General features: G+C 38.2%; 1 protein-coding gene across 5 annotated transcripts in view; it reads left to right on the forward strand.

Annotated features, from left to right (window-relative positions):
• The window catches only part of PDE1A (phosphodiesterase 1A), a 340,182-nt gene extending 324,107 nt beyond the window's left edge, over positions 1 to 16,075 (forward strand). For all 5 annotated transcript variants that reach the window (XM_045066781.1, XM_045066782.1, XM_045066778.1 and 2 more), the window contains 2 exons: positions 9,775 to 9,891; positions 13,477 to 16,075. In XM_045066781.1, coding sequence (XP_044922716.1) covers positions 9,775 to 9,848 — 74 coding nt within the window. In that variant the 3' untranslated portion in view covers positions 9,849 to 9,891; positions 13,477 to 16,075. The remainder of the gene's footprint in view (positions 1 to 9,774; positions 9,892 to 13,476) is intronic.
• Positions 16,076 to 27,104: the final 11,029 nt, after the last annotated feature.

Consider the following 27,104-nt stretch of genomic DNA (forward strand, 5'->3'; position numbering starts at 1 on the left):
CAAATGATGGAAAAAGCCAAGATGTCTTTCAGCAGACAAATGGATTAAGAAGGTATGACCCATATATACAATGGAATATTACTCACCCATCAAAATTATAACTTTTAAACTTCCATGACTAAATGTTAAGCAGCATCTTTTTGAGAAAATATATACATACTGTTTAGATTTCAGAAGGGACAATCAATCAAACAGAGGGAAGCAAAGTCTTTCAGATAAAACTAGAGCTAGGACTGGGGGGCAGGGGGGCTCAGTTGATTAAGTGTCTTCCTTTGCCCCAGGTCATGATCTTGGGATTCTGGGATGAGCCCTGCTTCACATGTGCAATGGGAAGCCTGCTTGTCCCTCTTCTTCTCCCTCTGTCCCTTACCATCCTTGTGATCTCTCTCTCCCAAATAAATTCCTAAAAAAAAAAAACAAAAACTTATTTTCTCTCTACTCATAGTTCAAAAATGCGACTAACATTTTATATGAGATCTTACAAGTAATTTTAAGTTGTATATTTCAAATTATTAGTAAATTATATACTCTGCATTTAGTTTATTCCTATTTCCAATTTAATTTTTTTAGCTGATATTTTATATTATATTATTTTATATTATCAGTACAGTAGAGCATGATAGATAGAATGGAACATTTGGGAGATCAGAATTATGAAGTTTTAAGAGGTGGTATTCAACAAAGTCACTTTAACCCCAGGAGAACACACATCCAGTTTGAACCATGTGTATGTGCTTATTCATTCATTCATTCATTCATTATAAAGGCAGAACTCAACCCTTACAGCATATTAGCATCCTCTGGGCTATTTTGTGAACTTTTAAAAGTTCACTATAGCTTGTCTCCAGTTTACAAAGGTAGGTAAAAATGGAACACTTTTGTGCATTTAAGTGAATGCAGAAGACATGGAGGAGGAGAGCAGGAAATTAATCCGTTTATGGTCTAGACAAACCCAGTGCAGATTACAACCACAGCCAACTTCACCCCGGCAAGCTGTACTCAGGAAACAATAGCATGTACCTTGGTAACGATAGCCTTTAAAATATCTGTGTCTTGGGTCACACATCTCCTCTGGAACATTTGCCTTCTACTCCTAAGAAAGTCAGTGGACTTATTCTCTGCCTTAATCCTTGTTCTTTCTTCCACATGGAATGTACTTCTCGGGCCCCTTCCTCTACTTCGCTTCTTAAAATCCTGTCATCCAGAACTCTGTTAAACTACTCTCTCCAAGAAGCCCATCCCTTAGTCATGTAAGCGTAGCTGTCTTATTCATACTCCAGTTGCGATATCGATCACATTCTGACCTGCATTCTCAAAATGGGAAGAGAAAAATGCATTCAAAAGGGGCCTACCAAAAGCAGTGTTGGAATAAGAGTGGAAGTGGATAGGAGAGTCAGGATATGTTTCCCAATTGCAGTGCAATTCCCAATTTCCTCTTATTCTCATGGAGATCCCAACACTCCCCTTTGGAGGTGTGCACCATCTCTCCACCCAGTGAGGACCATTGTGAATCATGAGATACAGTGACTGGAGTGTGTTGTTGGTAGTTAGAGCTGCAGAGCCTAACAGAAAGTTGAGAACTAATAATGAGGTTATTACAGAGCTATTTACAGAGGCCTACTCTGTGTACAACAAAAGCCGATAGGATTTTTGAAGAACAGAACTCATGGACTATTCCCCTTTAGCTCTCCAGTGGTTCCAGCTCAAGGCCAGATAAGAACTTGGTCAGTATCAGGTAGAGGAGAATTGACTCCATTTTATGAAGGTCTGGTTTTAATGGTGAGACCCTAAAACTGAAATGATATTACCCACTCTGTTGTACCATATAGTTTTTGTTAAAGATCTAAAAAGAGAAAATAAAAAGCTGATAAATGAAAAAAGGGAAAACTAAATGGGGGATGTTCCCCCAAATCCTCTTCTCTTGCACAGTATCTCTACTTGCTATGTTTTCAGATACCCAAAATATTTTTGCTCACTTTAATTTTACTTTGTGCAAATATGAGCCATCACTGCAAGAGTTCACAGGAGTTGTATAGCCTCTGAAAATTCTGGGGTGAACAGTGCGATGATGGAAATTTGGAGGGTAGAGAAAATGATGGTGGGGAAGAAAGTCGTAGGTTGGATGTTGCACTGTTGAGCAGAGGTGATGGGGGCTAAGATCAAAGCTATGGGCAGAAAATAGGACCAGCTCTCCAAGACAATTCTCTCTTTCTGGTGCTACCCTTCCTTGGCAAGTGTAACCAGAATTTGTAACCAGAACTTCTGGGTGACACACTGCTAACACCAGCCTAGTTTCAAGACTTTGTTATAGTTCCCCAATAATTCCAGTTCCAAGATCATTGAAAACTTTGTTGTCTTAACAACATACCTCTAAGCAAAAGGTAAATCTCTTTGTCACCACTCACTTTTATTTTTTCTCCAAAACATTTTAGTCTCATATTCCTCTTGATTCAGGCCCTCAACTTCTCTTTTTCCCCTCTTGGCCATGAAAATCCCCTCATTGGTACAGAACAATTTAGCTCTGGCCTCAAATAACCCATTCAGTAAAACAAAAGCCTGATATTTTCAACTTCATTAGAATCCCTACAAAAAGCTTTGTTTCTTATCACTGTCAGTACATTTTTTTAAAAATGTGATCACGGGCGCCTGGGCGGCTCAGTGGGTTAAGCCTTCGGCTCAGGTCATGATCTCAGGGTCCTGGGATCGAGGCCCGCATCGGGCTTTCAGCTCAGCAGGGAGCCTGCTTCCCTCTCCTTCTCTCTCTGCCTGCCTCTCTGCCTACTTGTGATGTCTGTCAAATAAATAAATAAAACCTTTTAAAAATAAATAAATAAATAAATGAATAAAATAAAAAATAAAAATGTGATCACTATACCTATGACCTATCTTTATAATCAGAAAATCATCATATGAGTTACTAAGGTAGATAATTTCTTATTTTTTCACATTTTATAATTTATTTGAAACATATTGAATATATAATAATATTTTAGTCAGATTTATTTAAAATCACATTTTGCTAGAAAACCTCATAGATTTCCTCAAAAAGAAACAAAGTTTTTAAAAATAAGTCTTGAATCATTGCTTGAAAAATTAAAACACAAAACTAAAAGATTTATTAAGGAAATATTTAAAACTGATGGGAAAGTATTAAAATTTTTAAAACATCAAAATTACATTATGATTAATGTGACATTTAGTAGACTGTGATAGGTTCACTAGTTAAGCCTTATGTATTGTTATTTGTATTTAAAATATCTTAAATGTAGTATTATATATTACAGTATGTATAAACGTGATTTTTGTAATCATGTTGGTGTTAATGCTAAATAGAATGAGGAATCCCTTTTGATTAACTACTCATCTACTTGCTTGTCAATAGACCACGTTCTGTCATGGTCTCTATCCTACTTAATCAGCCAACAGCCCTATGATTTAGGTACTATCTCCATTTTACCAATGTGAAAACTGAGGTCTGCGGGGGTGAGTTAGTTACCCAAATCACAGGTTTGCACACATATTACAACTGAATCTTCCTCATTCCTTTTCACAGTTTAATATAATACACAGAAAATAGCATCCTGGTAGTAGTAAATCCAGACAAAGAAAACAACTTTTTCTGAAAATTTACCTCAGAGAACAACATAATTGTTTTATCAAATCTACTTCTGTTTGATCTCAACACAACTGATCCCATGAGCTTTCAAATGTGTGTGTTATATCCCATAAACATTTTTATTTTAAAAAGCTGAAGATTATGTATTTGGGAGTGACATTTTACATCGTTTATATATCTTCTCATGGATCATTTACACAAATATTTATTACAGCAGCCTCACAAGGTTATCCATGTAAATACAAGTGGGGAGTTCACTCACTCAAACAGTATCACTTAAAATGCCCTAAATTATTTTTTTTAAGACTTTATTTATTTCAAGAGTGAGAGAGAAAGAGAGAGAGAGCAATCAGGGTGAGGAGCAGAGGGGGTAGGGAGAGGGACAAGCAGATTCCGCACTGAGTGGGTGTACAGTAAATTGATCTTGACTTTCCTATCACCTTTCCATTCTTAATTAGCCCACCAAAATTACCTGTAGAGTATCTCTTCAAAGTATCTCTCAAATTCATCCAGTTTTCTGCAGGAGTGAGTGGAGGAGTGGAAGAGGCTTATTCCGAATGGCGGATATAGCTGCCCAGTTTGTAGAGCTGAAAATGAACAACCTTTATCTAAATAGTTTTTGTTGAAGATTCTGCCCCTTAAGATACTTGCCTTAATTTTTCCTTGGCATAGAACCCTTTCGGAAAACTACAACAACAAGAAATTTTAAAAACCATATTCTACAGACCAAAGTACTCTCAAAAAGAAAAGATTTTAGCTAAGCCAGCAAACTTAGTTTGTGATAATTCACTTATTTTCCAAAAGAATATTTTACCATCTTAGTTTTTATCCCTTAAAGCATGCCTAAATTTAGACCAAATACAGTCCAAACTCTGTAGTTCTGACTTTATTCCTTCTGGGACCTCTGTCCATGCTTTTTCTAATATAATGTTCCCCTGTTAACAATAGGAATGTAGGAAATTATCAGAAATTATAGAAAAAAGACATAGCTGAAAGCTTTGACCTTTCTTTCTTATGTTTAATTTCTATGACAAAATTTTTTAAAAAGTAAGGTAAATAAAAATGATCCAAGGGATCTCTTCAGATAGGATTTAATACATAAACCTTCAAGAAGAAAAGGTGAAAATCTTCAAAGAATCTAAGGTTCTTGAACTTCATTTCCATAACCTCTTTGAAGCCCAACATAGGCTCATTCTTTGAAAGACAACTGGTAGTGAGTGATATTGAAAGTCTTGACTAATTTTGATTTGTATCAGGACACTTTTGTAGAAGTAAAGAGGTATTCAGCACAAAGACCAACTCAATAATATTAACTCGTCACTCTAAAAGTGGGATTCATTCAAAAGGGTCCTGTGTTCCCATATCACCCTTCTGTCTTGGGCTAGGCTTCTTTGAAATATGCTGAGCAAGTCTGCTGATTAAAGAAAATCCAGAGGCTGCTAAGAAATAGAAATCTCATCAGATAAGAAGTTAAACATGAATAACGTAATAGTTTCAATGTAGTAATATAGAAATAATAGAGCACCCATGATTTATTTTAAACAAATTTGCCTCTACCATGAGAGTAATCCTGTTATATGAATCTTGATAGATTAGAGATCCCATCACTCCCCACAATCCTGGCTGAATCTTATAGATCAATAAAGTGCTGTGTGACTAACTGCTTAAAGTGCTTTTATTTTAAAGCATGGATTTACAATTTATAAGTGTACTGTAATAGGAACAACTTGCATTATGACCAAGAGAGGCAATTTATTTCACTACAGATTTTAAAAACCCAAGTAGATGAGGTACTTCTTCAAATAGCCTCTCCTTACAGCCAGCATAAGTTAGATAGGAGGTTGTAGATAGGAGAGGGAAAAATTAGCATGGAAGGCATTTTTAAAGAACATTATTTCTTCTCCACTCAGGTTAAAAGGTAGCTGGGTATATGAAACTTCTATTTTGGCTGATTTTTGAACCTTAATAAAAATAACTACCAACTAAGTCCTCTGAGATTTGTGACTTAAAGCTAAATAAGATGGAAGAAACAATTAGCTGTTTGGGATTTCGTTTTCCCCAATTCAACCAGTCTACAAATTTGTCAAACGGTATTTATAGCCTATTATTAGGAACACCTAAAGACTCCTAGAATTTTAGATTCTGCATACCACCAATATTTGCCAAATCAGCCTTCTGTAGCAAGTAGGTAACTACTTGCTAAAAATTATGTATTCAGCTTAATGATGATTGTAAGTAGTTTTTGTCTCCATGGGAAAAATGAAGAATGAAATCAAAGGGCACATACTCTCCTGACTCTTTCTTCTGTAGATGGAAACTCATACAAAAAAAGTCTCTCCACTGAAGAATTTGATTATAAACACTAAAACTTAGGAAACTTGCAATGTTTGGAGTTTCTAGGGTAGAAACAATTCATTGCTCTTGTTGTGGATGAATATGCAAGGAAAACAGTGCCATTTGAAATCCCTCATGTCTACACTGGATGGTTGGTTGTGGTGTTGCAAGGTGGAAAGTCAGAAATCTTTGACACAAAAATGATAACAGGGTTTTCACTAATTTACAGCTTTTGATTTCTTAAGTATAGATACTCACCCCAGTCACATATTTATGCTGACTCTTAAGTTAATGAGTATACTCCTGGAGTCACAAATCTCTATTATTTCTCCTCCGTGGTATTGGCAAGAAAGCCTTTGATTCCTTCTTATAGCCTTTTGCTTTGAAATCCCCCTGAGTGTAGGATGTGTGTGACCTTGGTATCAGTCCTTAGCCAGTCTCCTACCGCCGGTTTTACTACACAGAGTGGCAGTAAAAAGAGTTTTATCTCTTAGGAAATGCTTCTCACAGATTTTACTATCAAACTATTCATTCTTTTCTGAAGAACTGAATTTGGAATCATAGTAGCTTGTCAGAGCAGGAAGATGAAAAATGACATGTTTACTCTACACTTCTCAACTTGAAATTTTGCAATTGTATCTCTGCAAGCAACAAGGAATGCTTTCACTCTTTCAAATCCAATGGAAACTTATACTTTTGGCTCAGGGAGTTAGCACTGTGTATGACCAAGTTCTTTGGTTTAGTTTGAAGTACATGGCTCGGGGCTTGAGGGTCCAGCGATGCTCCTTAGAAGATATGTGACCTTGGGCAATAAAAATTTTGGGGGGGGAATTAAATGATAAAACATTTGAAGCACTTAGCATAGTGTAAATAACTTTTCTCTTAATGTTCACTGTTTTTCTTTTTGCTGCTAATATTATTGTTATTAATTAATAATTTTTTCATTCTTTGCATTAATATTCTTTTTTGCTCAAATCACTCATTACTCATTACTGATTTAATAAACCGATACATAACAATATATTTGTGTTAGAATACAAATAGACTAATTTTAACCAGAATTTTAAATTGTAATTGCTGTATTATTAGCACTTGTGATTTCGTTCCTCACCCGCTCTTCTTATTGGTGAGTTCTTTATCCTTAGTGTTCTTGCCCATTGTAAAAGTTTCTCTCAAAAAATTTAAGAACCAGGGCATTACTTATATTCCTCCTTTAGCTCAGCCTATTCTTTCACTCCGTTCCATTATAATCTAGCCCTAAGTAACAGAATACTAGATCAAAAGATTAAGCCAAGAGTCTAAGATGTCAGAAATAAATCCTGTGAGACAGGAATTTCAGAGAGGATTAAAGGCCAATTATGGGATGCTTATGATCCTTACCCAACTCAAACAAAGGAAAGGGTCAGGTTGTTAATGGTTGAAAAAGGATTTGTGAGAAGATTTTCTTTAATGAGCGATCTGCTGTTGGGAAAGGTGTAGAAATGCTTCCCTCTTTACCTCAAATTAAGAGAAAAGAACTGTACCAGGACCCTCAGGGATATTGGGAATGGAGTCTAATGCTTACGTGAGATGTAACAGATTAGCTGGTGACTGATGAGCCACAAGAGAGGAGGCTACGTAGGTTTCAGTCTTTCCTCAAGTAATTTATGGGAACAACTGCCTCATGAGTGTTTTGTGTGAACCAAATGTGGCCCACCCATATTTGGAAGAATGAAAGGACCTCACCAGACAGAAGCTAACGATGTAATAATAAAATCCCTGGGGGTTGTGAACACTGTAAAGGAACACTGTAAAGGAGTTTCATGTGCACATAGCAAGGAGGTAAGACATGTCCAGCCATGGCCTCTGGCAAGAAGTCCCTGAAGAGCCTGCGAATGTGTTCACGGGAGAATTAGCTTCCAGCACCTACCAGGTCTAGTGAGTATGAAGTCCTCCCACAGTGCTGGTCAAGTAGGAACTTGGCTTCTCCTCTCAGACCTTTCTCTGTCTTGCTCCAGCTCAGGAGTCAAGGTAGCCAGTTGGGGGAGAGTGAAACAGAAACATCAACCATCCCCCACCATACACCACTTCTGGGCTCTGCCACAAACTCAAGGTTGGAAAGGAATTTTCTATGATCTTTGTTTTAAGATTGATGTGTAATATATGTAACCAGACTATCTAATATCAGAATTGAGACTTTGACCACTTAACGGGATCACACAATGTTTTTATTATCTAAGGTTGATTGCAAAAGTGATGATACCACCAGAAAATTTCATAGATAGGTAACTTTCTTTTTTGAATATAGCTTTTTTAAAAAATATTTTATTTATTTGACAGAGAGATCACAAGTAGGCAGAGAGGCAGGCAGAGAGAGAGGAGGAAGCAGGATCCCCGAGGAGCAGAGAGCCTGATGCGGGGCTCGATCCCAGGACCCTGAGATCATGACCTGAGCTGAAGGCAGAGGCTTTAACCCACTGAGCCACCCAGGCACCCCTTTTTTTAATATATCTTAAAGAGAAAACAGGAAACAAAATAATGTTGCTTTGTAATAACACCCCGTAGGCTTTGTACATTAATTTTGTAACCTCAATAAAAAAATCTGTTGTACCTAAGACAACACAGTCTTACAATCTATGCTAAAGGAATTATCTCAAAGATAACTGGTATAAAGCTTAACTATTAATTTACATATATATACATGTATATGTATATTTCTCTTTCTTTTTTTTTTTTTTTGAATGAGAGAGAAATAAAGAAAGAGTGCATGAGCCGGGGCGGGAGGTGCAGAGGGAGACAGAATTTTAAGCAGACTCCTTGTTGAGTGCAGAGTCCCACTTGGGGCTCAATCTCACAGCCCTGAGATCACGACCTGAGCAGAAACAAAGAGTAAGATGCTTAACTGACTGCAACACTAAGATGCTTGCTCCTTAACTGTTAGGATATTTTTTATAAAAGTTCAAACAGAAAAAGCATGTCATCATATATGACTATTTCCTGAAATAGTAAAGTATTTTTGACTCAAAAATTAATTTCTGCTAATTTTGTTTGCTTTCTTTTTCACGTAAGACTCTTTTATCTATACATTTTGCTTCATATTTATTTTTGATAGATTCTCTGCGACTTCTCTAGAACTGTTGGCACATTTTCCATGTTAATTTTTTTTCTTCAAGGTTTATATAGAAGATGAGTGATTCTTGGATTATAAATTCCATTAGTGTATTTTGGCAGATTATGTCTTATCTTAAAAATTACTATGTTCTTACAGTCATTTGTTTAAATTCATAGTCATTTGTTTAAATTCATAGCAACTAGGGAGTGTGTGTTAAAAGACACTGATCATTAGAGCATTTGTTTAAAACCATCTGCTTTAAAAAATTCAAGAAAAGGTGCCTGGATGGCTCAGCGGGTTAAGCATCCTCTTTTAATTTCAGCTTGGGTTATGGTCTCAGGGTCATGAAGCCCTGCCTCGAGCTTGAGATAGGCCCGGAGCCTGCTTAAGATTCTCTATTTCTCCCTCTCCTGCTGATTTCTCCCCAAGAAAAGCATGCATAATTTTTATGTTTGATTTAATAGATGTTTAAACATGTCTCATTTAGTTTGGTTCTGTATTACCAAATTAAATTGCAACTGCACAATGTTGTACAACTGCCAGAAGACTCGTTGTACTCTATAAATCCACAGTCTGAAAAGAAAGTATTTGGTATCTTTGGAGAAATGTGCCGTAAAATCCATTGTGAAACTGAGTCTTCAGCATGTGACTGCATTGTTTCAGATTCCTGACTTTATTAGGTTTTTTCCACAGGCTTATTTTGTTCTTGTTTATTTGTTTGCTTGTGTTGTAGGTGAACCTGATCTTCGTAAGAACTCAGAAGATCTAGTAAACACTGAAGAAAAACGTGCTGATGCACATTCATAGGTTTGAAATACCTTAAAGGCTTCTGTCAGTTTAAACATGAGAGGTAACTTTATTTTTTAGACAAGAAACCTAATTCCTGGAATGAATGGTTTGTTGAATGTCGTAGAGACAAAGTTATCTCATTTCAATGTCCTCCTGGAATCTTTTTTTTTTTTTTTTAAGACTTTATTTATTGATTTGACAGAGAGAGACACAGCGAGAGAGGGAACACAAGCAAGGGGAGTGGGAGAGGGAGAAGCAGGCCTCCTGCTGAGCAAGGAGCCTGATTCAGGGCTCAGTCCCAGGACCCTGGATCGTGACCTAAGCCAAAGGCAGACACTTAATTACTGAACCACCCAGGTGCCCATCTCCTGGAATCTTTTAAAAAAGTCTCTCTGATTTTCTGAAGCAAAATCTTAAATATTTACTTTTTCAAAGAGTTTAATTTGCTCATCAATAAAAAATATACTTAGCAAGATTTCTTAGACCTTTAAAAATAATAATCTGTAAACTGTGGACAAGTTTAATACTGCTCTCTCTTTCTACTTCATATAGGAAGTATGAATGTTTACACTGGGTGATAACAACAAAGTAAGGACGTATTATGAAACAAACATCAGTGTTTGCTCAAACCTAGAGACATTTGTTTGCCTCCATAGTTCTCTTTTTAAAAATTCAGCTTCTAGGGCTTGCTCTCCATCTACCAAATTATTGACTCTGGGAATGAGGCCTTGGAAACCTAAATTTTTAATAATCCTGTCTGTGGTGTTTCTGTACACCATAGTGGAGAACCGTTGTCTTGGGCCTGCTGGGGAAGTGCAAGCTGCTAGAAGGGAAGGTTTATATGTAAGATTTATTTATAGAGGAGATGTCTTAGTGTCTCCTTAAAAAGTAAGAAATAATAATTCACATGTTATAATGAATCCTGCTTTTGAGGTGATGGTTGGGGGCAAGAGAAAATGCTTAGGAGGGGGATATACCAAGTCTTTGAGTTTCTCTTGGTAGCTCCTCACATATTGCTTTAGATACAAAAGAGCTAAACTGTGATTAGCTTGTAAGATGATACATCTCTAAGTGTTCCCGAGTTGGTTGTAAGACTGTGTTTTATTGATAACAGTAGCTTCATTCATGGCTACTATCTAGAGTCAGACCCTGTGATGAGCATCTTACATGTGTTCATCTCCCTTAGTCCTCTCAACAATTTCAGAGCTGGTGATTGTGATTCCTGTTTTACATATGAAGCTTAGGTAGAAATCAAGCCAACAGAGTGGCTGTTCAATTAAAACCCATGTATGTCTATATGTAATAATTTTAATATATTTCCCATATTAGCTATAGCAATTCCTCTTCATACCCTCCATCCAGACTATAAATTTATTGCCTTTGGAGCTCATGGCTGTTTCAGAGCAGTTCTTAGGTTCTGATGATATATGATGGAGGCTCCAAGTATGTTTTAGGGAAAACTAAATTCAGTGGCGTATTTATGGGTGTTTTAAGTACAAAAAGTTTTTGTTTTGTTTAGTTTTTGTTTTTGTTTTGTCAAATAAATAGCATCAGAACATGGAGTTAAACAAAATTAAGCGAGTCTTTCCTATTGATGTCATCAATCTAATGCACACTATGTAGCTTACAAAGGAAAAAAGTCTACAATCGGCATTTCTTATACATTCGTGATATGGAACTGGAATACTTATGAACATTTTCCAAAAATTCTGTGCAGGGAACACAGGTCACCAGTCCAATCTATGAAGATGTCTAAGGCAAAAAAGTATATAGATCTGTAAAATTCTGGCATCTCATCAGTAAAAGATTTCAGGGAGATTCAAATGGCAGTTAATGAGGTCTCTTTTTTTCTCTTTTTCAACTACAGAGACCCCAAAGCTGGAAGGATTTGAGACCTACTCAAAGAGTAGGGTTCAAACTCAAGCAGGCTGTTAGACAATTTTTTTCCCATCAGCACTAACCAAACCTTGTAGTTTTTGTCTCAGTTTGAGAAAGCTCTGCCTTTAGTGCACAGTCAGTATTCCAGAAATCACGGCCTTTCATAGGTGAAATTTATATGTCTTTAAGAAATAGGCAGGTCTCTTAAGTAAAGGAAGTAGAAAACCAACAGGAGTGGTGACAGTTGGTAACTGTGACTCAGGCCCAGTGTTTGGGAGACAAGAGCAGTGGTCAGCCTTGGAAACAGAAAGAACACAGAGCACCTGACCTGAAGGCAGCAGACACCCAGTCTTTGCCTCCAACATATTTTCACCATGTACAAATTAAGGACCCATGTTTCCAGGTGTTTCCGTTGGCTAAGAGATTTTTTTTTTTAATTTTTTTTTTTTTAAATTTATTTAGTCAGAGAGAGAGAGAGCGAGAGCAAGCACAGGCAGAGTCAGAGGGAGAAGCAGGCTCCCCGTGGAGCAAGGAGCCCGATGTGGGACTCGATCCCAGGACGCCGGGATCATGACCTGAGCCGAAGGCAGCTGCTTAACCAACTGGGCCACCCAGGCGTCCCGGCTAAGAGATTTTTTTACGTAAAATCTTTCCATTTTTAATGTGGGCTCAAAGTTTTTTGAAATACCATGTAGACCAAATAAAATATATGTGGTCAGATTTTGCCTACAATCTCCCAGATGTCAACCATACCTTCTTGTGACCTCTAGCTAACTCTTTCTCTGGTCTCCATCATGAAAAGTATAGATTTTACGGCAGCCTGGCCATAGCTCTGAGGGCCACTGCCTGCTTCATTCTCAGTGTTATGGGCCCCAGTATGGGATATTTTCTCAGGAAACATTGAAGTCTAGTTCAAGATGCACCATGATGAAACCTCATCAATCAATGTGCAACACTACACTTAGGGCAAGAAATAAGCCTTTGAAATCTGTTTTTCACATTGCTGTATAACTTCACATTGCTGTGTAACGTCACACTTCTGAGAGATTTCTGTCCACAGAACTATTTGGTTTTGCCTACTTTTTCAAAATGTTTCTGTTAATTAGAATGAATGAGATTGGAATTGGATGTACAATGCCATGCTGCTTTACTATTTAAAAAGAGGCTGGAATATAATTTATTATATTGTCATCCTGGAAGGGTAGGCTTTTGGTGCCCCCAAAGCAAACCAATATCAGACCCGGTACTCCCTGGGAGGAGAAGCGTTCCCCATTCCTTCCAATCCTGCTTTTTAGTGATGCGTGTACATCCAAGAAGAAGTCAAAGCCTAATGGATTGTGGGCTGGAGTGAGTCTGTGCATTTGCTTGGTTGATGTCTACACTGACTTAAGATCCGTTTTGAATATCTTCAAGCAGGACTTGTGCTCTTGAGTTCACGACAGTCCTGGTGACTCCACTGGTTTTACACATACACAGGCCCACTTACCCCATTTATACTGCCTTCTAGGCTTGTAGAGTCCTTGAGTTTGTGATCTCTAATCTGAACAATCCACATTTTACTGTAATTAAAATATGGAAACATACACACACATGCATATACACACAAAGAGGAATTCTAAGAAGATAGACAATGAATATCTATTATATACTGATTAAATCCCTTATTCCTGACAAGGTGTATAAAGTCCCATGTGATATTACCACACAGTTACTGATGCATATGTATGACTAAAATTTGATCTTCGTTTTCATTTGGATTTTATTTCAGGATAATGAGAACAGGACTAAAACATCCTAAGTCCTCAACTTTCCACAACGTCATGTTCTCCCTTTTCAACACACACCTGGATCAGGCCATTTTAAAGGACTCTTAGAAGGAATTTACAGTAGGAAGAACATAAATCCTGAACTAGTAATTCTGACCAAACAAATACATTCAAAATCACCATAAGAGTTTTTGGCCAGTGCTTCTGCCATTGTCTTTCCTCCAGAAAAGTCTTAATGGAAATGTTTTGATTGTTTTGATCTAGCTTTTTCAGGCAAGTTGAAGAAATTTTAAGACAAAAGTTGGATAGTTTAAAATTTTCATCACTCTGAATCCAGTTATAGCACAGGTGACCTTGCAACACATGTGCAAAATATGAGGCATTTTTAAAATTTGCGTATTGTTTTATACAGAGTTCTATAGTTATCGGTATTTCAAGGTTTTAAGTAAAAGGAAAGAAAAGCAGAATTCTGGAAAACAATTTTTTTGTAGCCCTGAAGAACAAGCTAGTTAGATTGTCCTTATTTTAAATACACGGAAGCGACACGAGAGGCGGGGCTGCTGAGAAGCTGTGGTTGAAGGCCTGTGACGACAGGGGAGCTTTAGCCTGGCTCTGCCACCTGACGACCACTGCATTGTAACTCTCACGTTGGGAAACCACAGTGAAACCCATCCCTGAAACCAGCGGACCAATTCTCATCCATCCCTGTGGTTTCAGAGCACGAATATGTCAACCACGTCATCACGATGCAAGTCACACGTTAGCTACACTCCGGGACAAGAACCCTCAGCCATTGTTGGAGACAGACGTCAGAACTAAGAATGGAATTCGTTCCCTGGGGTGTTGATCCCATTAGGACATAACAAAATATATTACAAGCCCAGGGATAAATGACAAGAAGTGCGTGCGTGTGTGTGTGTGTGTGTGTGTGTGTGTGTGTTGAAAAATACCTATGAAAATGGAAACCCACGCTTTTCTGTACAGATCATTTTATTTGGCGTGACTTTATAATTTTACTACACAGAAACAGACTGCAACTCTTGGAGACTCCGCTTGCTTCTCATGTTTTGCCTGAGCATGTGCAGAGCCTGTCCTTTGCTCCAAACTGAAGAACAACTTTTGTTTGTTATTAGCTGACAAGAAAGGTCGCACAATTAGGGGCTGCAACTTTTCACTGTGCAAACACTTCAATGATTCTGAGATGAATCTATCTTTGTAAAAGGCAAAAACTGGATGGAAAAAAATCAAAAGTAGCCATCAATTAAAGAATAAAGTGAAGGAGGGTCCATATCGATTTTCTGTTGCACCTGCTCTTTTCTTGGTTCCCACAAGGCTAAGCAATATTTTAGAAATTGATATAATCAGAAGCTTTTAAGTCTGAGTGGTGGGATTTTACAACCCACAACTTAGATCTCCTTTAATGTGTAAGCCATATCCTATATGCATATTAGGTATGCATTGTTCTAATTTAAGATACATGTGTGCATAGACTATGTATAAAATGCTTTTAAATGTTCTGTGAATAAGGTCCTTAGTTTTTGGTTCACCTGAATCTTCTGTAGAACTCAGCTAAATAATTGATTTGTATCATAGACATTATAATGCAATTGATATTTTAAATGTAAGCAGTACAAACTCATCTATGATGGCATAGTGGGGGGAGATTTATAGATATGTACATCACGGTGACTTTTTGTCTTTTAACAATGGACTTTTTATTTCTATTTATGAAGAAATTATAACTACTGCTTTCAATGTCTTTTTAAAAGTAGCTATTTACCAGCTAGAAAATATTGTGCATTGAAAATAGAATCTGAGTATCTGGGAAGTGTAATTACTTTTGTTCTTATTTGAGCCAGTTGTCTTTCCATAAAACAAGAGAATCTCTCCAGGGAGAAGTACATTCAATCATTGCTTCTCAAGAGTCATAGGAAACTTGTCTGCTTGGTTTCTATTGATACTTTAGGACCTATAGACTTTGTTACTAAAAAAAGAGAGAGAGAGAGCACGCGCAATATAATGAATTCATCAGCTTCTGTATATGGCCTCTTCCTTAATTTTCCAGGTTATTTAACTTATACAGCATCATGACTGAACTTCCAAAGGGGGTGGAGAAAACACACTCCACTTCTTCAGAATTGTCACCCTGTTGATGTGCTTTTTCTCTTATTCATCTCCCTTCCTCTCTCCGTTCCCTTCTTCCTCCCCTTTCTACTTCTCTCCTTTTCATTTCCCTTCTTCTTACTTTCCTTCTCTCTCCCCAAGACAGCTACTAGTTAGTGAGAAACTGGCGGGAGTCCGCGTGGAGGGCACCAGTGCCTGTCCTTTCCGCAAACACCCATGTGGTGCTAGTCCGTCCTGAAGAAAGGGAGGGTGAGTAGGGCTGCTAAGTCTGGGATGTCCTGCTTTGCATTTTTATCCTCAGCTACACAACATATATCTAACAATCTCATATGTCTTTTTATTCAACCAGTAGCTCTTTTATTTGATTTTTAACATGACAAGCTACAATTCTTGTGTTTTTACTCTGCTGTAATTCTCTGCATTTCCTATTACATATGATTGTTAAATAAATCATACTTGAGGGAAAATATTGTGAAACATTTGGTGTCTTTGGTGTCTGATATAATTTAATTTGGTGGGGCATTGAAAAGTTGGGGAAATCAGGGAAAATCAGGGAGATATCAGTTTTGATATGAGCGCTGTCAGAAAATGGTTTTTGCTCTATTAAAGAAATATTCATTGAATATTTATTATTGTGGCTATTATTCGCAAGCTCCTGGCTAAATGCATGTTGCAGAGAGGAATGTGGAGTCCTGAATCTTATCTCTATAAGTTTCATCTTTTATAGGGGAGATAATTCATACACAAATAATGCCACATATAAAATACACAAAATGCCACATATAAAAGTAACCAGATGCAAGTAAAATGCACCCCTGGGTATTTAGGAAGGTAAAAATTGTTTTGACCTTCCAGACTTCTAAGAAGACTTCCTCGAGACGACTGCCCACGAGTCAATACTTCCTTTACAAATAATAATGAAGCTCATACTTGGTGCCTATTTTCTATGTACAGCCTTCATGAAGACACTTAACATGTATTATCTGTAATCCACGATAATCCAGCCAAGTGGGTATCGATATGAGCAAGGAAACCAAGTCTCAGAGAAAGAGCGCAAGGCCAGGTCTCAGGTGATGGGCTCCAGACTGGATTTGCTTCTGGGTCTCTTTGGCACCGAAGACTCCTTTTGCTTTCTACCTCATCTGTTAGGATGGAGCAGAAGCACAGCAGAAAGGAAAGCGTGGCGGAGAACAAGGTGAGTAAGGTGACAGCTGAGAATAATAAAGAAGCAAAGAGCGTCAAATGAAGGTGAAGACCTGGAGAGTTTCAACTAATTGAATTAAGAGTAATTGGCAAAAAAAAAAAAAAAGAGAGAGAGAGAGAGAGTAATTGGCACGATATGCATCACGTTTCAGACTGACCCCATGGTGCCAAAGCACTCCGTTCAAATACAAAAATGTATGTACTCGTCAGAGCATGACATTTAGCTGAGCTTTTTCCTTCAAGTGTGATTCCATGGTAAATTTCCACATAATAGCAAAAAGCTTTCAAAGGCCATATTTTAATTCTGAAGTATAATTTAGATATAAAACATATTTCCTTTGGAAGCTATATCAAGCCTTCTGCCCTCAAATTGCTTTTCTAAGTATTACAAAGCCTATCCACCATCTAGTACAAGCCTTAAACAAAGACAGTATATATTTTAGAGTTAAAAAACAAACAACTGCTAATGTCCCACATTACATATCTATGATTTCTTTGGAGGGAATCCCAAATCCTTAAACTATAAATCCTTATGGGCCAGCATGTATACTTAAAGCTCTATATGGGGCCATATGTTCTTTAGTAACATTAATAAATGTTTGGGTTATTTGCTTTAGATTTCTGATGTTTAGAGAGCTTCCTTTTCATCTCAGGCTAATACTTTTTTTTTTTTTTAATCTCTCATAACTAAAGATACCATTATGTAGTGTTTCTTATAGTATATTCTCACTATGGCATTAAAAGTATTTTCTGACATTGTCTCTTTTACTCCTTATAAGTACTCTCTGAGGAATCTTATCCCCATCTATGGATGAGGAGTCACGGCAGAGGGTGAAATAATGTGTGTTAGGCCACACAGCTCCTCAGGGGAGGAGCCGGGATTTGAAGTCTAAGAGAATGTGATTCCCGAACCGTGAAGCTGGACTGCCTCTGGTCACTGTGGGAGGTTGTGTCATGTCTTCTCCATCCACCATATCCATCACCTTCCTTTTCTCTCCTTCTTCCATATGCAGACACTTGTCTTTAAAAACTGCCACTGGAGGGAGCAGAATTGCCAGTGACCACCAGGAGGGGCTGGTGCACTTCGGTGAACCCTTGAATCATGTTTTACAGTAGAGAAGGATGCCTTTGATTTCTGTGGACAGGAGAATTATTTTGCATGCTTAATATGTGACCTTAAAAATCTGGTGGTTTTTTTTTTTTTTTTTTTTTTTTTTTTTTTTCAGATAACCTACTGGGGTTCAGTCTAGGCTTTGCTACTTAGAGTGTGTCCCCTCCCCTAGGACTTCTTAGAAGTGAACACTTTCAGGCCCCATCCAGACCAACTAAACTAGAATCAGCATTTCAGAAGATAACTGGGTGATTCTGAGCCTATCCCTGTTTGAGATAATAATTAAATATTAGAGAGATAAATCTAGACACCCACTAAGCACTCAAACATGAGGTTGTTTTTCTCCACACGAGGCAACAGGCTCCAGAGTTCATGCTTTCCACATGGCACTGCTCTCAAAATGACTTCAAACCAAACCCCAGGAGATTGCTGAGTGGGACAGACCTTGTGAGTTCTTACATTGTTGAAGACCTTACTCCAGCCTGGTGCTTGGGTCAACTGCATATTAAATCCTATTACTCCTTCTTCTTCTTCCTCCTCCTCTTCTTCTTCTTCTTCTTTTTCTTCTTCTTCTTCTTCCTTTCTTCTTCTCCCTCTTTAATTAACATAAATTATTATTTGCTTCAGGGGTACAAGTCTGTGATTCATCAGTCTTACACAATTCACAGCACTCACCGTAGCACATATCCTCCCCAATGTCCATCACCCAGCCACCTCCTCCCCCCCAACACCCTCCCCTCCAGGAACCCTCAGTGTGTTTCCTGAGATTAAGAGTCTCTTATGGTATGTCTCCCTCCCTAGTCCCATCTTCTTTCATTTTTCCCTCCCTTCCCCTACAGGCCCCGCCCTGCCTCGCAAATTCCTCATATCAGAGAGATCATACGATATACATCCTATTACTTCTAGAAGTGCTGTAGACCAACTTCGTTCTCTTCGAAGAACGCTGGGTTGTTGAGATCTTGACCTTCTTACTTGTGCTCCATCTTTGGCTCCGCCTTCAACCCTATTTTCACTTTTTCTTTTCTGTACACCATTTGTAAGTTAGATCTCCTCAAGGCATTCTTGGGACCTTTTGCTGCTTCTCCACAAAAACAGTTTTTCCTCATCTACACCAGGGGTCAGCAAACGTTTTGTGTAGAGGATTTCTGTAGCAGATCGGGCAGCAACTACTTGGGCTGTGCAGGCCACATTCCAACACAGTGTTTCTCCATTTGGTGCCCCCTTTCCTCCTCCTCTTCCTTCCTCATGATTTTTTTCTTTTCCTCCTCTTCCCTTTCTTCTTTTGTAACCCTTTAAAAATGGAAAAGTTAGTCTCTGCTTAGGAGGGCAGGAGTGTCCCACGTGGCAGATTCGGCGCAGGGGTCTCTGGGGCTTTCCACAGCGCTGCTTTTCCCGATGCAAGGAGCTGGGGACCCCAGGGTAGGAGAACGAGTATGCTGGCAGCAACAGCGGTCACTCCCCTGGGCAGCAGCTTCCACCAGACCTGCTGCCCTTCTGAGGACTGGCGCGAGAAGTGTTATCTGGACTCGACACACACAGCAGTCCTGGGGGGCTGGCACAGCACTGGTCCCAAGCCCTCGGGCGGCCTCCGAACTCCAGATTGCTGGGGCCAGCCACAGGGGTGCAGATTCAGGAGGTGTGAGGCGGGGCCCAGGGTGATGCCCCTGCTGCTGGACTGGAGAGCTCCTGCTGAGAACCACAGGCTTACAGGTAAACTTCACACCCCTTGCCATCACACTCAAAGCCCCCACAGTCTAACCCCAAACTGTCTTTGGGCCACAGCTTGCATTCACTTCCCCATTCCCTTTTCTTGGATTTCTGCTCTGCCCTCGCATTGAGGCCTCCTGTGCAAGGGTCTTTGCCATCTTTACCTGTCAAACTCTCCCCCTCGGCCTCCGAGGGGGTCTGCACATTTGCCAGCTCTCCCAGAAAGCCTCTTATCTCTCTGGTGAGGCGCCTCAGACCCTCCTCTAGAGGAACACTGACCATTTCCCCCTCCAAACTCTTGCTCTAATACGGTAGCCCGCCATGCCATACCCTTGCTCCCAGATTATAAGGCAAGGAAGCACTGCGCCTTAAGCAAAGTAGGTGTTCAGAAAATATTTACGGAATGAATAAATACAAATGAATGAAGGCAGGCAGGAAAAGTTTATATTTGTTTGTCTTAAGTGTTTGATATATGACATATGACTGAGTTAATTCTTTTCCGATAACATCTCTAGTTAATTCAATCAAAATGAGACTCACTTTTCAAGCACTTTAGATCTAAGTAATTCCAAAAAGCCATTTGTGTTTTTTCTCAGAGCAGACACATGGGGAGTGCATTAATTCTTAATTAATACTTAATAGCTGCTAAAAGCAAACCTGAATTCTATGAGAGAAACATTAAGATCTCCCCATCTGTCTCTTGTCAACCCTTGGGGAGATGGGTCTGCTGGTGCGGAGGTATATTAATTGTCGCTAATCTTACCAAATTTGCTAAGCAGAAAAACTCACATTTCCTGGGTGATTTTTTATAGCTTCAATGACTACTAGTGGGAACCATACACGCTTTGGAGCAGAAATGATCTCAATTCACAGTATGTTTTTGGTGGTTCGTAGCTGTTGGCCTTAATGTTTCCTAACCTCTCACCATGGAGACTTTGATAGAGTGGCGAAATAATAGTGAAGAGTATTTAAAGAATCTGGATAGTATCTGACACACTGTTGGTTCTCAATTAACATAAATTAAGGTTGTTATTTTATATTAATCCAGATACCATTATTTCTTGTTGCGTTTTATGTTGCAAGACCTGAGGCAAGAAATACCTTATCCAAGGACTGAATTTCACCCTCAATTCAATTTCAGACTTTCTCATGGTCTGTGATCTTGGACAAGCCTCAATTTTCTTCTCTACCAAATGGAGATGTAAGAGTCCCCCCTATTTTACAGAATTACTGTAATGACAAAATGAAATGATCTACGTAAGATGCTGAGAATGACTGATACAGTTTTTTCTAAACTGAATAGTAAGTGTGAGCTGTAAAAATAAGAATCTACCGAGATTCTCCTTTAAAAGAAACATCCTCTTCTTATAAAATTAATTTGTGATTATAGTTGCAAGAACATAGCACAGCTTTCACTTCAGTAGCAATATCCTAAAAGTCCACAGGATGGGGAGATTTCTCCACGTAAGAGCAGGCTGGCCTTCCTAGAGTAGAGAGTTTATTATCATCAACCCCACTATTTATGTCCCTGCTGGAGGAGAGGAAAGGCAGAATTACATACATGCTAGAGAGATAGAGATGGAGATAGAGTAGATTGAGATAGATAAATTAGTGCATGTATTTATAGACAGATACTTCTTGATATATATGTCGATATGTGCCATGTAGATGTTCAATTCTAGGGAAAACTGTTTAATGTAAATATTAAGAAGAAAAATATCAGCTTAAAGATAAAATAATAACCTTTAGACTTCCAAGATGGCTTGCTAAACAAAACACAGTATTTGACATCCAGGTGCACTTAGAAGCAACAACAGCAGTTTGTCAAAAGGAAAAAACTACAGGCACACACCCAGCGAACTCTGCGGGTTTCACAGAACCTTCATTAGCAAAACAAAAAGGTCTTTCTTTGGAGGAAACAAAAAAGGAGAGGACCTTTCGTAATGAGGAAATTGCCCATAAACAGACGCGTCCACTAAATGTGGTAAATCAGATGCGATCTAGAAGCCAAGTGGGTCAACACTGAAACCAGCATCTTTAAACCCACCACGAAGAAAGGGGCTGCTAGAAATAGCCAGCATGCAAAAGACGAATTCAGATGGAGATGACTTGGCAGCCTGGGCAGGAACCCACTAAAGCGAGATGTGTGGCCAGGCAAGCTCGCCTTGCCTCTCCCTCAGGCTCTCAGGCTCTCTGGCTGCCTTTCTCTTTCCACCTCCCGCCTGGCTGCAGCCTGCTCTTCTTCGCCTTCTGTGGGAGGTCCTCACATTCTTCCTTTCATCTACATTCTTCCGCATGTCTTCCTTCATTCTCACCTAGCCTTTCCTTAGCAGAAGATAATGTGGAAGTGATAATGGAGGGGAGCATTTATTGCATAGGGTTTCCAGTCTCTGAGCTTACTTTAATGGCAAATGGGTTAAATTTTTTTTCTCTTTAAAAAAAGCTTCCCTTCTTATTTCAGCACAGTTACATTATATATATGCATTTGTACACATATATTTTTGTATACACGTATGTGTACATATACATGCAGACACACATGTATAAACTCTGCACACACATTTGTGTGTGTATATATATATATATTCCTCAATAGAAAAAATTTTAACTCCAAATTCACAATGAAAGAAAAAAGATTTGTAGAAATTAATACACTAATAGGAAAAAAAAAGCATACAAATTTAGTTATGCTTTAAATCAAAATTTGTTGATTTTTGGATTATATTTTCCCAAAATATTGTATTAGATTATTTTATACCAATACAGCTTTGGGTAGTTCATGATGACAGTGCCTAATTTTTAATACTTCTCTGTCCATACTCTAAGAATTAAGAATTAAGAATTAAAAAATCTCATTTAGCTATCAGTCGCTTCCAAAGAAATAACTTCTTCCAGTGAACTGCTTCCTAGAAAACACTGTACTGACCGTGAAAATAGGTAGCTCAAGCCTGGTATCCTAAGAAAAGTCCAGGATAACTGCACTAGTACGGTAAGGTTAATTGAAGTATAATTAATAGTATAATTCCTATCTCAGTTATCACTGGTCTTCATGTCAACTTTAATTTTTAGACTACTGAGTGTTTTCAAAAGCAAATAAAGGACTCATATAGTATTTAAAACACTTGACAAATATAACAAATGAGTGACAATTTCAAAATAGGAAATCTATGTCCCATTAAGACAAAAGAAGAAAGATGAGAACAGCATCTGGTAATGTAATTATTCTGATTAGAGAAACACATCCATAGAATTTATGCTTTGGGGAAATGTCATGTAACCCACCCATCTACTGCAGTGTCTTCACAAATGCCAGTCTCTTTAAAAAATAAAGAAGAAAGAGAAGATATTCTCCTGTAATTATTAAGGAGATGATCAAGCTTTTCTTTTTTTTTTTTTTAATTTTTATCATCCCATTGTTTTGATTCACATAAAGCCACTTTATACCTTGGTCCTATAGGGGAGGAAAAGGGTTTCTGGCCAGGTCCGAAAGTTCAGCTGGCAAAGACAGACTATTAGGAAAAAAGCATACAGATTTATTTAATATAAGTTTTACATGACATGGGAGTCTTCTTAAGGAAATGAAGATCCAAAGAAACAGATCTGAGTATTGTCATGCTAGGACTGAGGAAGAATGGGGTCCTGGAAGACTAGGATAAGTTAAGGAGAATGAGGTAAGTATAGGAAACTGGGGGGAACTTAGCAGTGCTTGTTTGTTTGGATTCCTCTTTGAGTCCCTTTGTCTTCAGAGACAAGGGGACTCCTTTCTTCTAGATATAAGGCACTCCTCACATGAGGGTTTTATGGCCTGTCTCAGGGAGAAGGGCAGAGGGAAGGTGACCTGCCGGCATCTGCCATTTTCTCAGACTCCTTCAGCTTACACCACTCAGAGTGCCAGCTGCCATGTTTTGCAGCAGTGGGTCCTGAACCCCATCATTACCCTTGAGGAAAAAAAGTTATTTTGAAACATCAATAAATTGATTCCTTAATTAGCTTGAGGACAGCAGCAGTTCCAGTGTTCTCTTAGGTTCTTCATTATGTAGCATATTGTTTTTTAATGCCATGATAACTATAGTCTATTCCACAATTGTGCATTTAGGTCTATGGTAATTATCCTTTTTTATATTGTTTTTACTTTTGAGGCAATACAGATCTGGGAGTGGTAAGTAAAAATTAGCATTCTTCAAATCCTGGGGACTGGGGTGCAGAGAAAGGGAAAGGCCATAACAAAAAGAAAATTGTGAAATGATATTTCAGTTTATTAGAAATCAAGGAAAAGAAACTTAAAAAGATTGATGCCTTTTTCTTTAAGAAAAGATTATGCCCACCATTGTCATAAGCTCAGCAATTCTTTCCTTTTAGGAATTAAAGATTGTTTTTTAAAAGCACAGATTTAAACATAAAAAATATTTTTAAATGAGTCACATAGTTTAAAAGGAGTTTCAAATTTGCTGCTTATGTTGGTTAAAAGTCATTTCAGTTTGAGATCAATATCAAAGAATTAAAGTAGAACTCAGGGCTTCTTTCCATTCCAGGATCATTAACAAAATCATCCCCCAATGCTTTAAGTCTGAAATGTAGAAAATTTAGTCTCAGTGCAATCTACAAGAAAATGCAAAAGCCTCTGGTTTCTAAGATGGGCTTTCCCATCCTAAAAACCATCACAATTTCTTAAATCTTAAGAGCATCAACTAATAGAAGCGTTTGTTGAATTATTAGTTCATTTAGGACCATTTATTTTCTTTGGGCGCTAGTTTCCTGATCTATAAAGTGAATCCTACCTGTCATACATATTTAATGTGATTATTAACCAAGAAACATAGGTGAGGCCACTTTATTAACTGTAAAGAACTGAACCAATATTAACAGGCAGGAGGGCATCAACAATAATAGCCTTTTTATTTTATAACTAATATTTAAATAAATAGTCGTTGTGCCATACTAAACTGAATCAAGACCAGTGGATTTGAAAAAGAAACAGAAGAATTAATAAATATGATGGGATTTGAAAAGAAAAAGGAAACATATTTGAAAGCTTTTCTATTGTAAAAGAAGGCTCGGATTCCAGAATTAGAAAAACTAAAAACGAATCGCTTAAAAATTACCCAAATTCAAGATCTCCCTTCCAGTAGTAGAGAAAAATAAATTAAAACCAAAAAGAATGTGGCAAATAGCATAGCATAAATAATTAGAAAGAACATAAAATGAAGGAACACTATCTGAAAAACATGTCAATATTTATGTATCAAATATCTAAAGTGCTTCAGAAGGTAACCCAAGAGGAAGCAAATGAGACACAATGTTGCAGGTGGAGGTGGTGGTGGTGGTGGTGGTGGTGGTGGTGGTGGTGGTGGTGGTAGTTTTGTGTGGGTAGTTTTCCAAGCTCCCACAGGAGCACAGCACTGACAAGTCCGCTTCTGGTTGTTATCAACTCATTTTGCACCTGGTGGAGAAAAAGAAAATAACAAACTATTCCAGAACACCCTGGAAATGTTCCAGAGTATTTCATACCATGTCACATAAATCTCTGTAAAGGGAAAAATCTGGTATGCAACTTAATAGGAACAAAGCCTGTATGCTGTGATAGAGTAAATTACCCAATTAGTGATTTGTAGGAGGAAATTTTTCTTGGAAGGATTTTAAATCTTAGGGAAAAAAGCTACCACAACAAACCAAAAGAAAGAAAATTTAGATCATCTTATAAGGAGAAGTTTTAAAAGAATAATTGGTTACAATGCTAATGCTATTAAATACATACGTACATACATACATACATATGGTGCATATTTCTAAGTAAAACAATTTTGTTCTGTCAACTGTCATATAAGCATACAAAGATACCCTTTTTCTCTTCTGATTCCATTCGCTCTTAGTGCTGCTGCTTTCTGTTTATTCCTGTCTCTTCTTTTCTCCTTTGCTGCTCGTCTGCAGTTTCTGAAAGAGAATCAGAGGGGAGAAACAGAGCTTAGTGTTGGAAGGAGCCTCACAGGAACATTTGATCCACCCCCTCATATCATTCTCTACATTTTACTGCTCAGAAAACTGGGTCCCAGTGTTATTATTAAAGGGCTTCCCCAATGTCACACAGCTATAATCAAAGAGGAGATGCCACCCTGTGCCACATCACCTCATTCTTTTTTTTTTTTTTAAAGATTTTATTTATTTTGTGAGAGAGAGAATGGGTGCACAAGCATGAGGGGTGAGGGAAGAGCAGAGGCAGAGTGAGAGAGAGAGTCTCAAGCAGATTCCACACTGAGCACAGAGCCCTGACACAGGGCTGGATCTCATGACCCTGACACCATGATATGAGCCGAAATCAAGTCACCTGCCTAACCGACAGAGCCACCCAGGACCCTGCCACATCACCTCATCCTATTTCCTTCTTGTAATTTATCACTATCTGACATGATTTCATTTATTTATTATTATTAATAATCTATGTATTAATTCACATGTATATTGATAGTCTTCAAACACTAGAATATATATCCATGGATTTAAGGACTTTAACTACCTTATTAATAATACCTGTATCCTCAGGACTCATGCATGCACATTCATTGAATAATAAACTAGAATAATGGTCTTTTGCTTCTAAAGTATACTTTTATAAATGATACCAAATTTTCCTACAAAAAAATACTACAGAATAATTAAGGCTATCTGAATTGTTCTATCTAGCTACAGGCCTATGATAAACATTAACCTAATTTATGCATTTAAGTAGCAAAAACATCTAGTGAGTGTTAATGTCAACCTTTGACATAAATTGAATAGTCTGTGCTTCCTTTAGATACCTCAGGGAAGAAGAACTTCCCTGAATTCTGTTTGTTTGGGAAGCAGATACTGCTCATTGCTCAGCTGATACCCTTGGTCACTTAGAAAGAGAACCTTGACTAAGTTGGAAGGTGGCAATGTTCCTGGTTTAAAATATTTACTTTTGGGGTACCTGGGTGCTCAGTCGGTTAAGCATCCAACTCTTTTTTTTGGCTCAGGTCATGATCTCAGGGTGGGGAGACTGAGCCCCCCATCAGTCTCCACGCTCAGCAGGCAATCTGCTTGAGATTGTCTCCCTCTCCCACTGCCCCTCCCCTCTGCATGCATGCTCTCTCTCTCTCTAAAAATAAATGAATCTTTTAAAAAATATTTACTTTCTCCAGCTCCTTTGCATCGAGGGGTAGTCTTATGGCACAGCTCTGGTCCGTAAGGATAGCTTTGCTTCTCTGCTAGATTCTTTCCCTTTCTCTTCCAACTGTTCTTTTTGCTTGGAACAGACTGGAAGCCTGGAGCAGCAGCTCTCTTGGGACCCTGAAGTTACAACTTGGAGAATATTAAGAAAAATGACAAGTGTCTGGATACCCATTAGAGTCTTGAGCCACAGTTCTAGTCCTGGACATTTTACTGTATGACATAATTCAGCCTGTATTTTACTGTTTGTTGGGGTTTCTATTATTCACTGTCAAGTGCTTGTTCTGAATGATAATGAAG

This window comes from Mustela putorius, unplaced genomic scaffold (assembly GCF_011764305.1).
Source record: "Mustela putorius furo isolate JIRA1106 unplaced genomic scaffold, ASM1176430v1.1 tig00003869_pilon_pilon_pilon, whole genome shotgun sequence".
NCBI classification, from domain to species: Eukaryota; Metazoa; Chordata; class Mammalia; order Carnivora; family Mustelidae; genus Mustela; species Mustela putorius.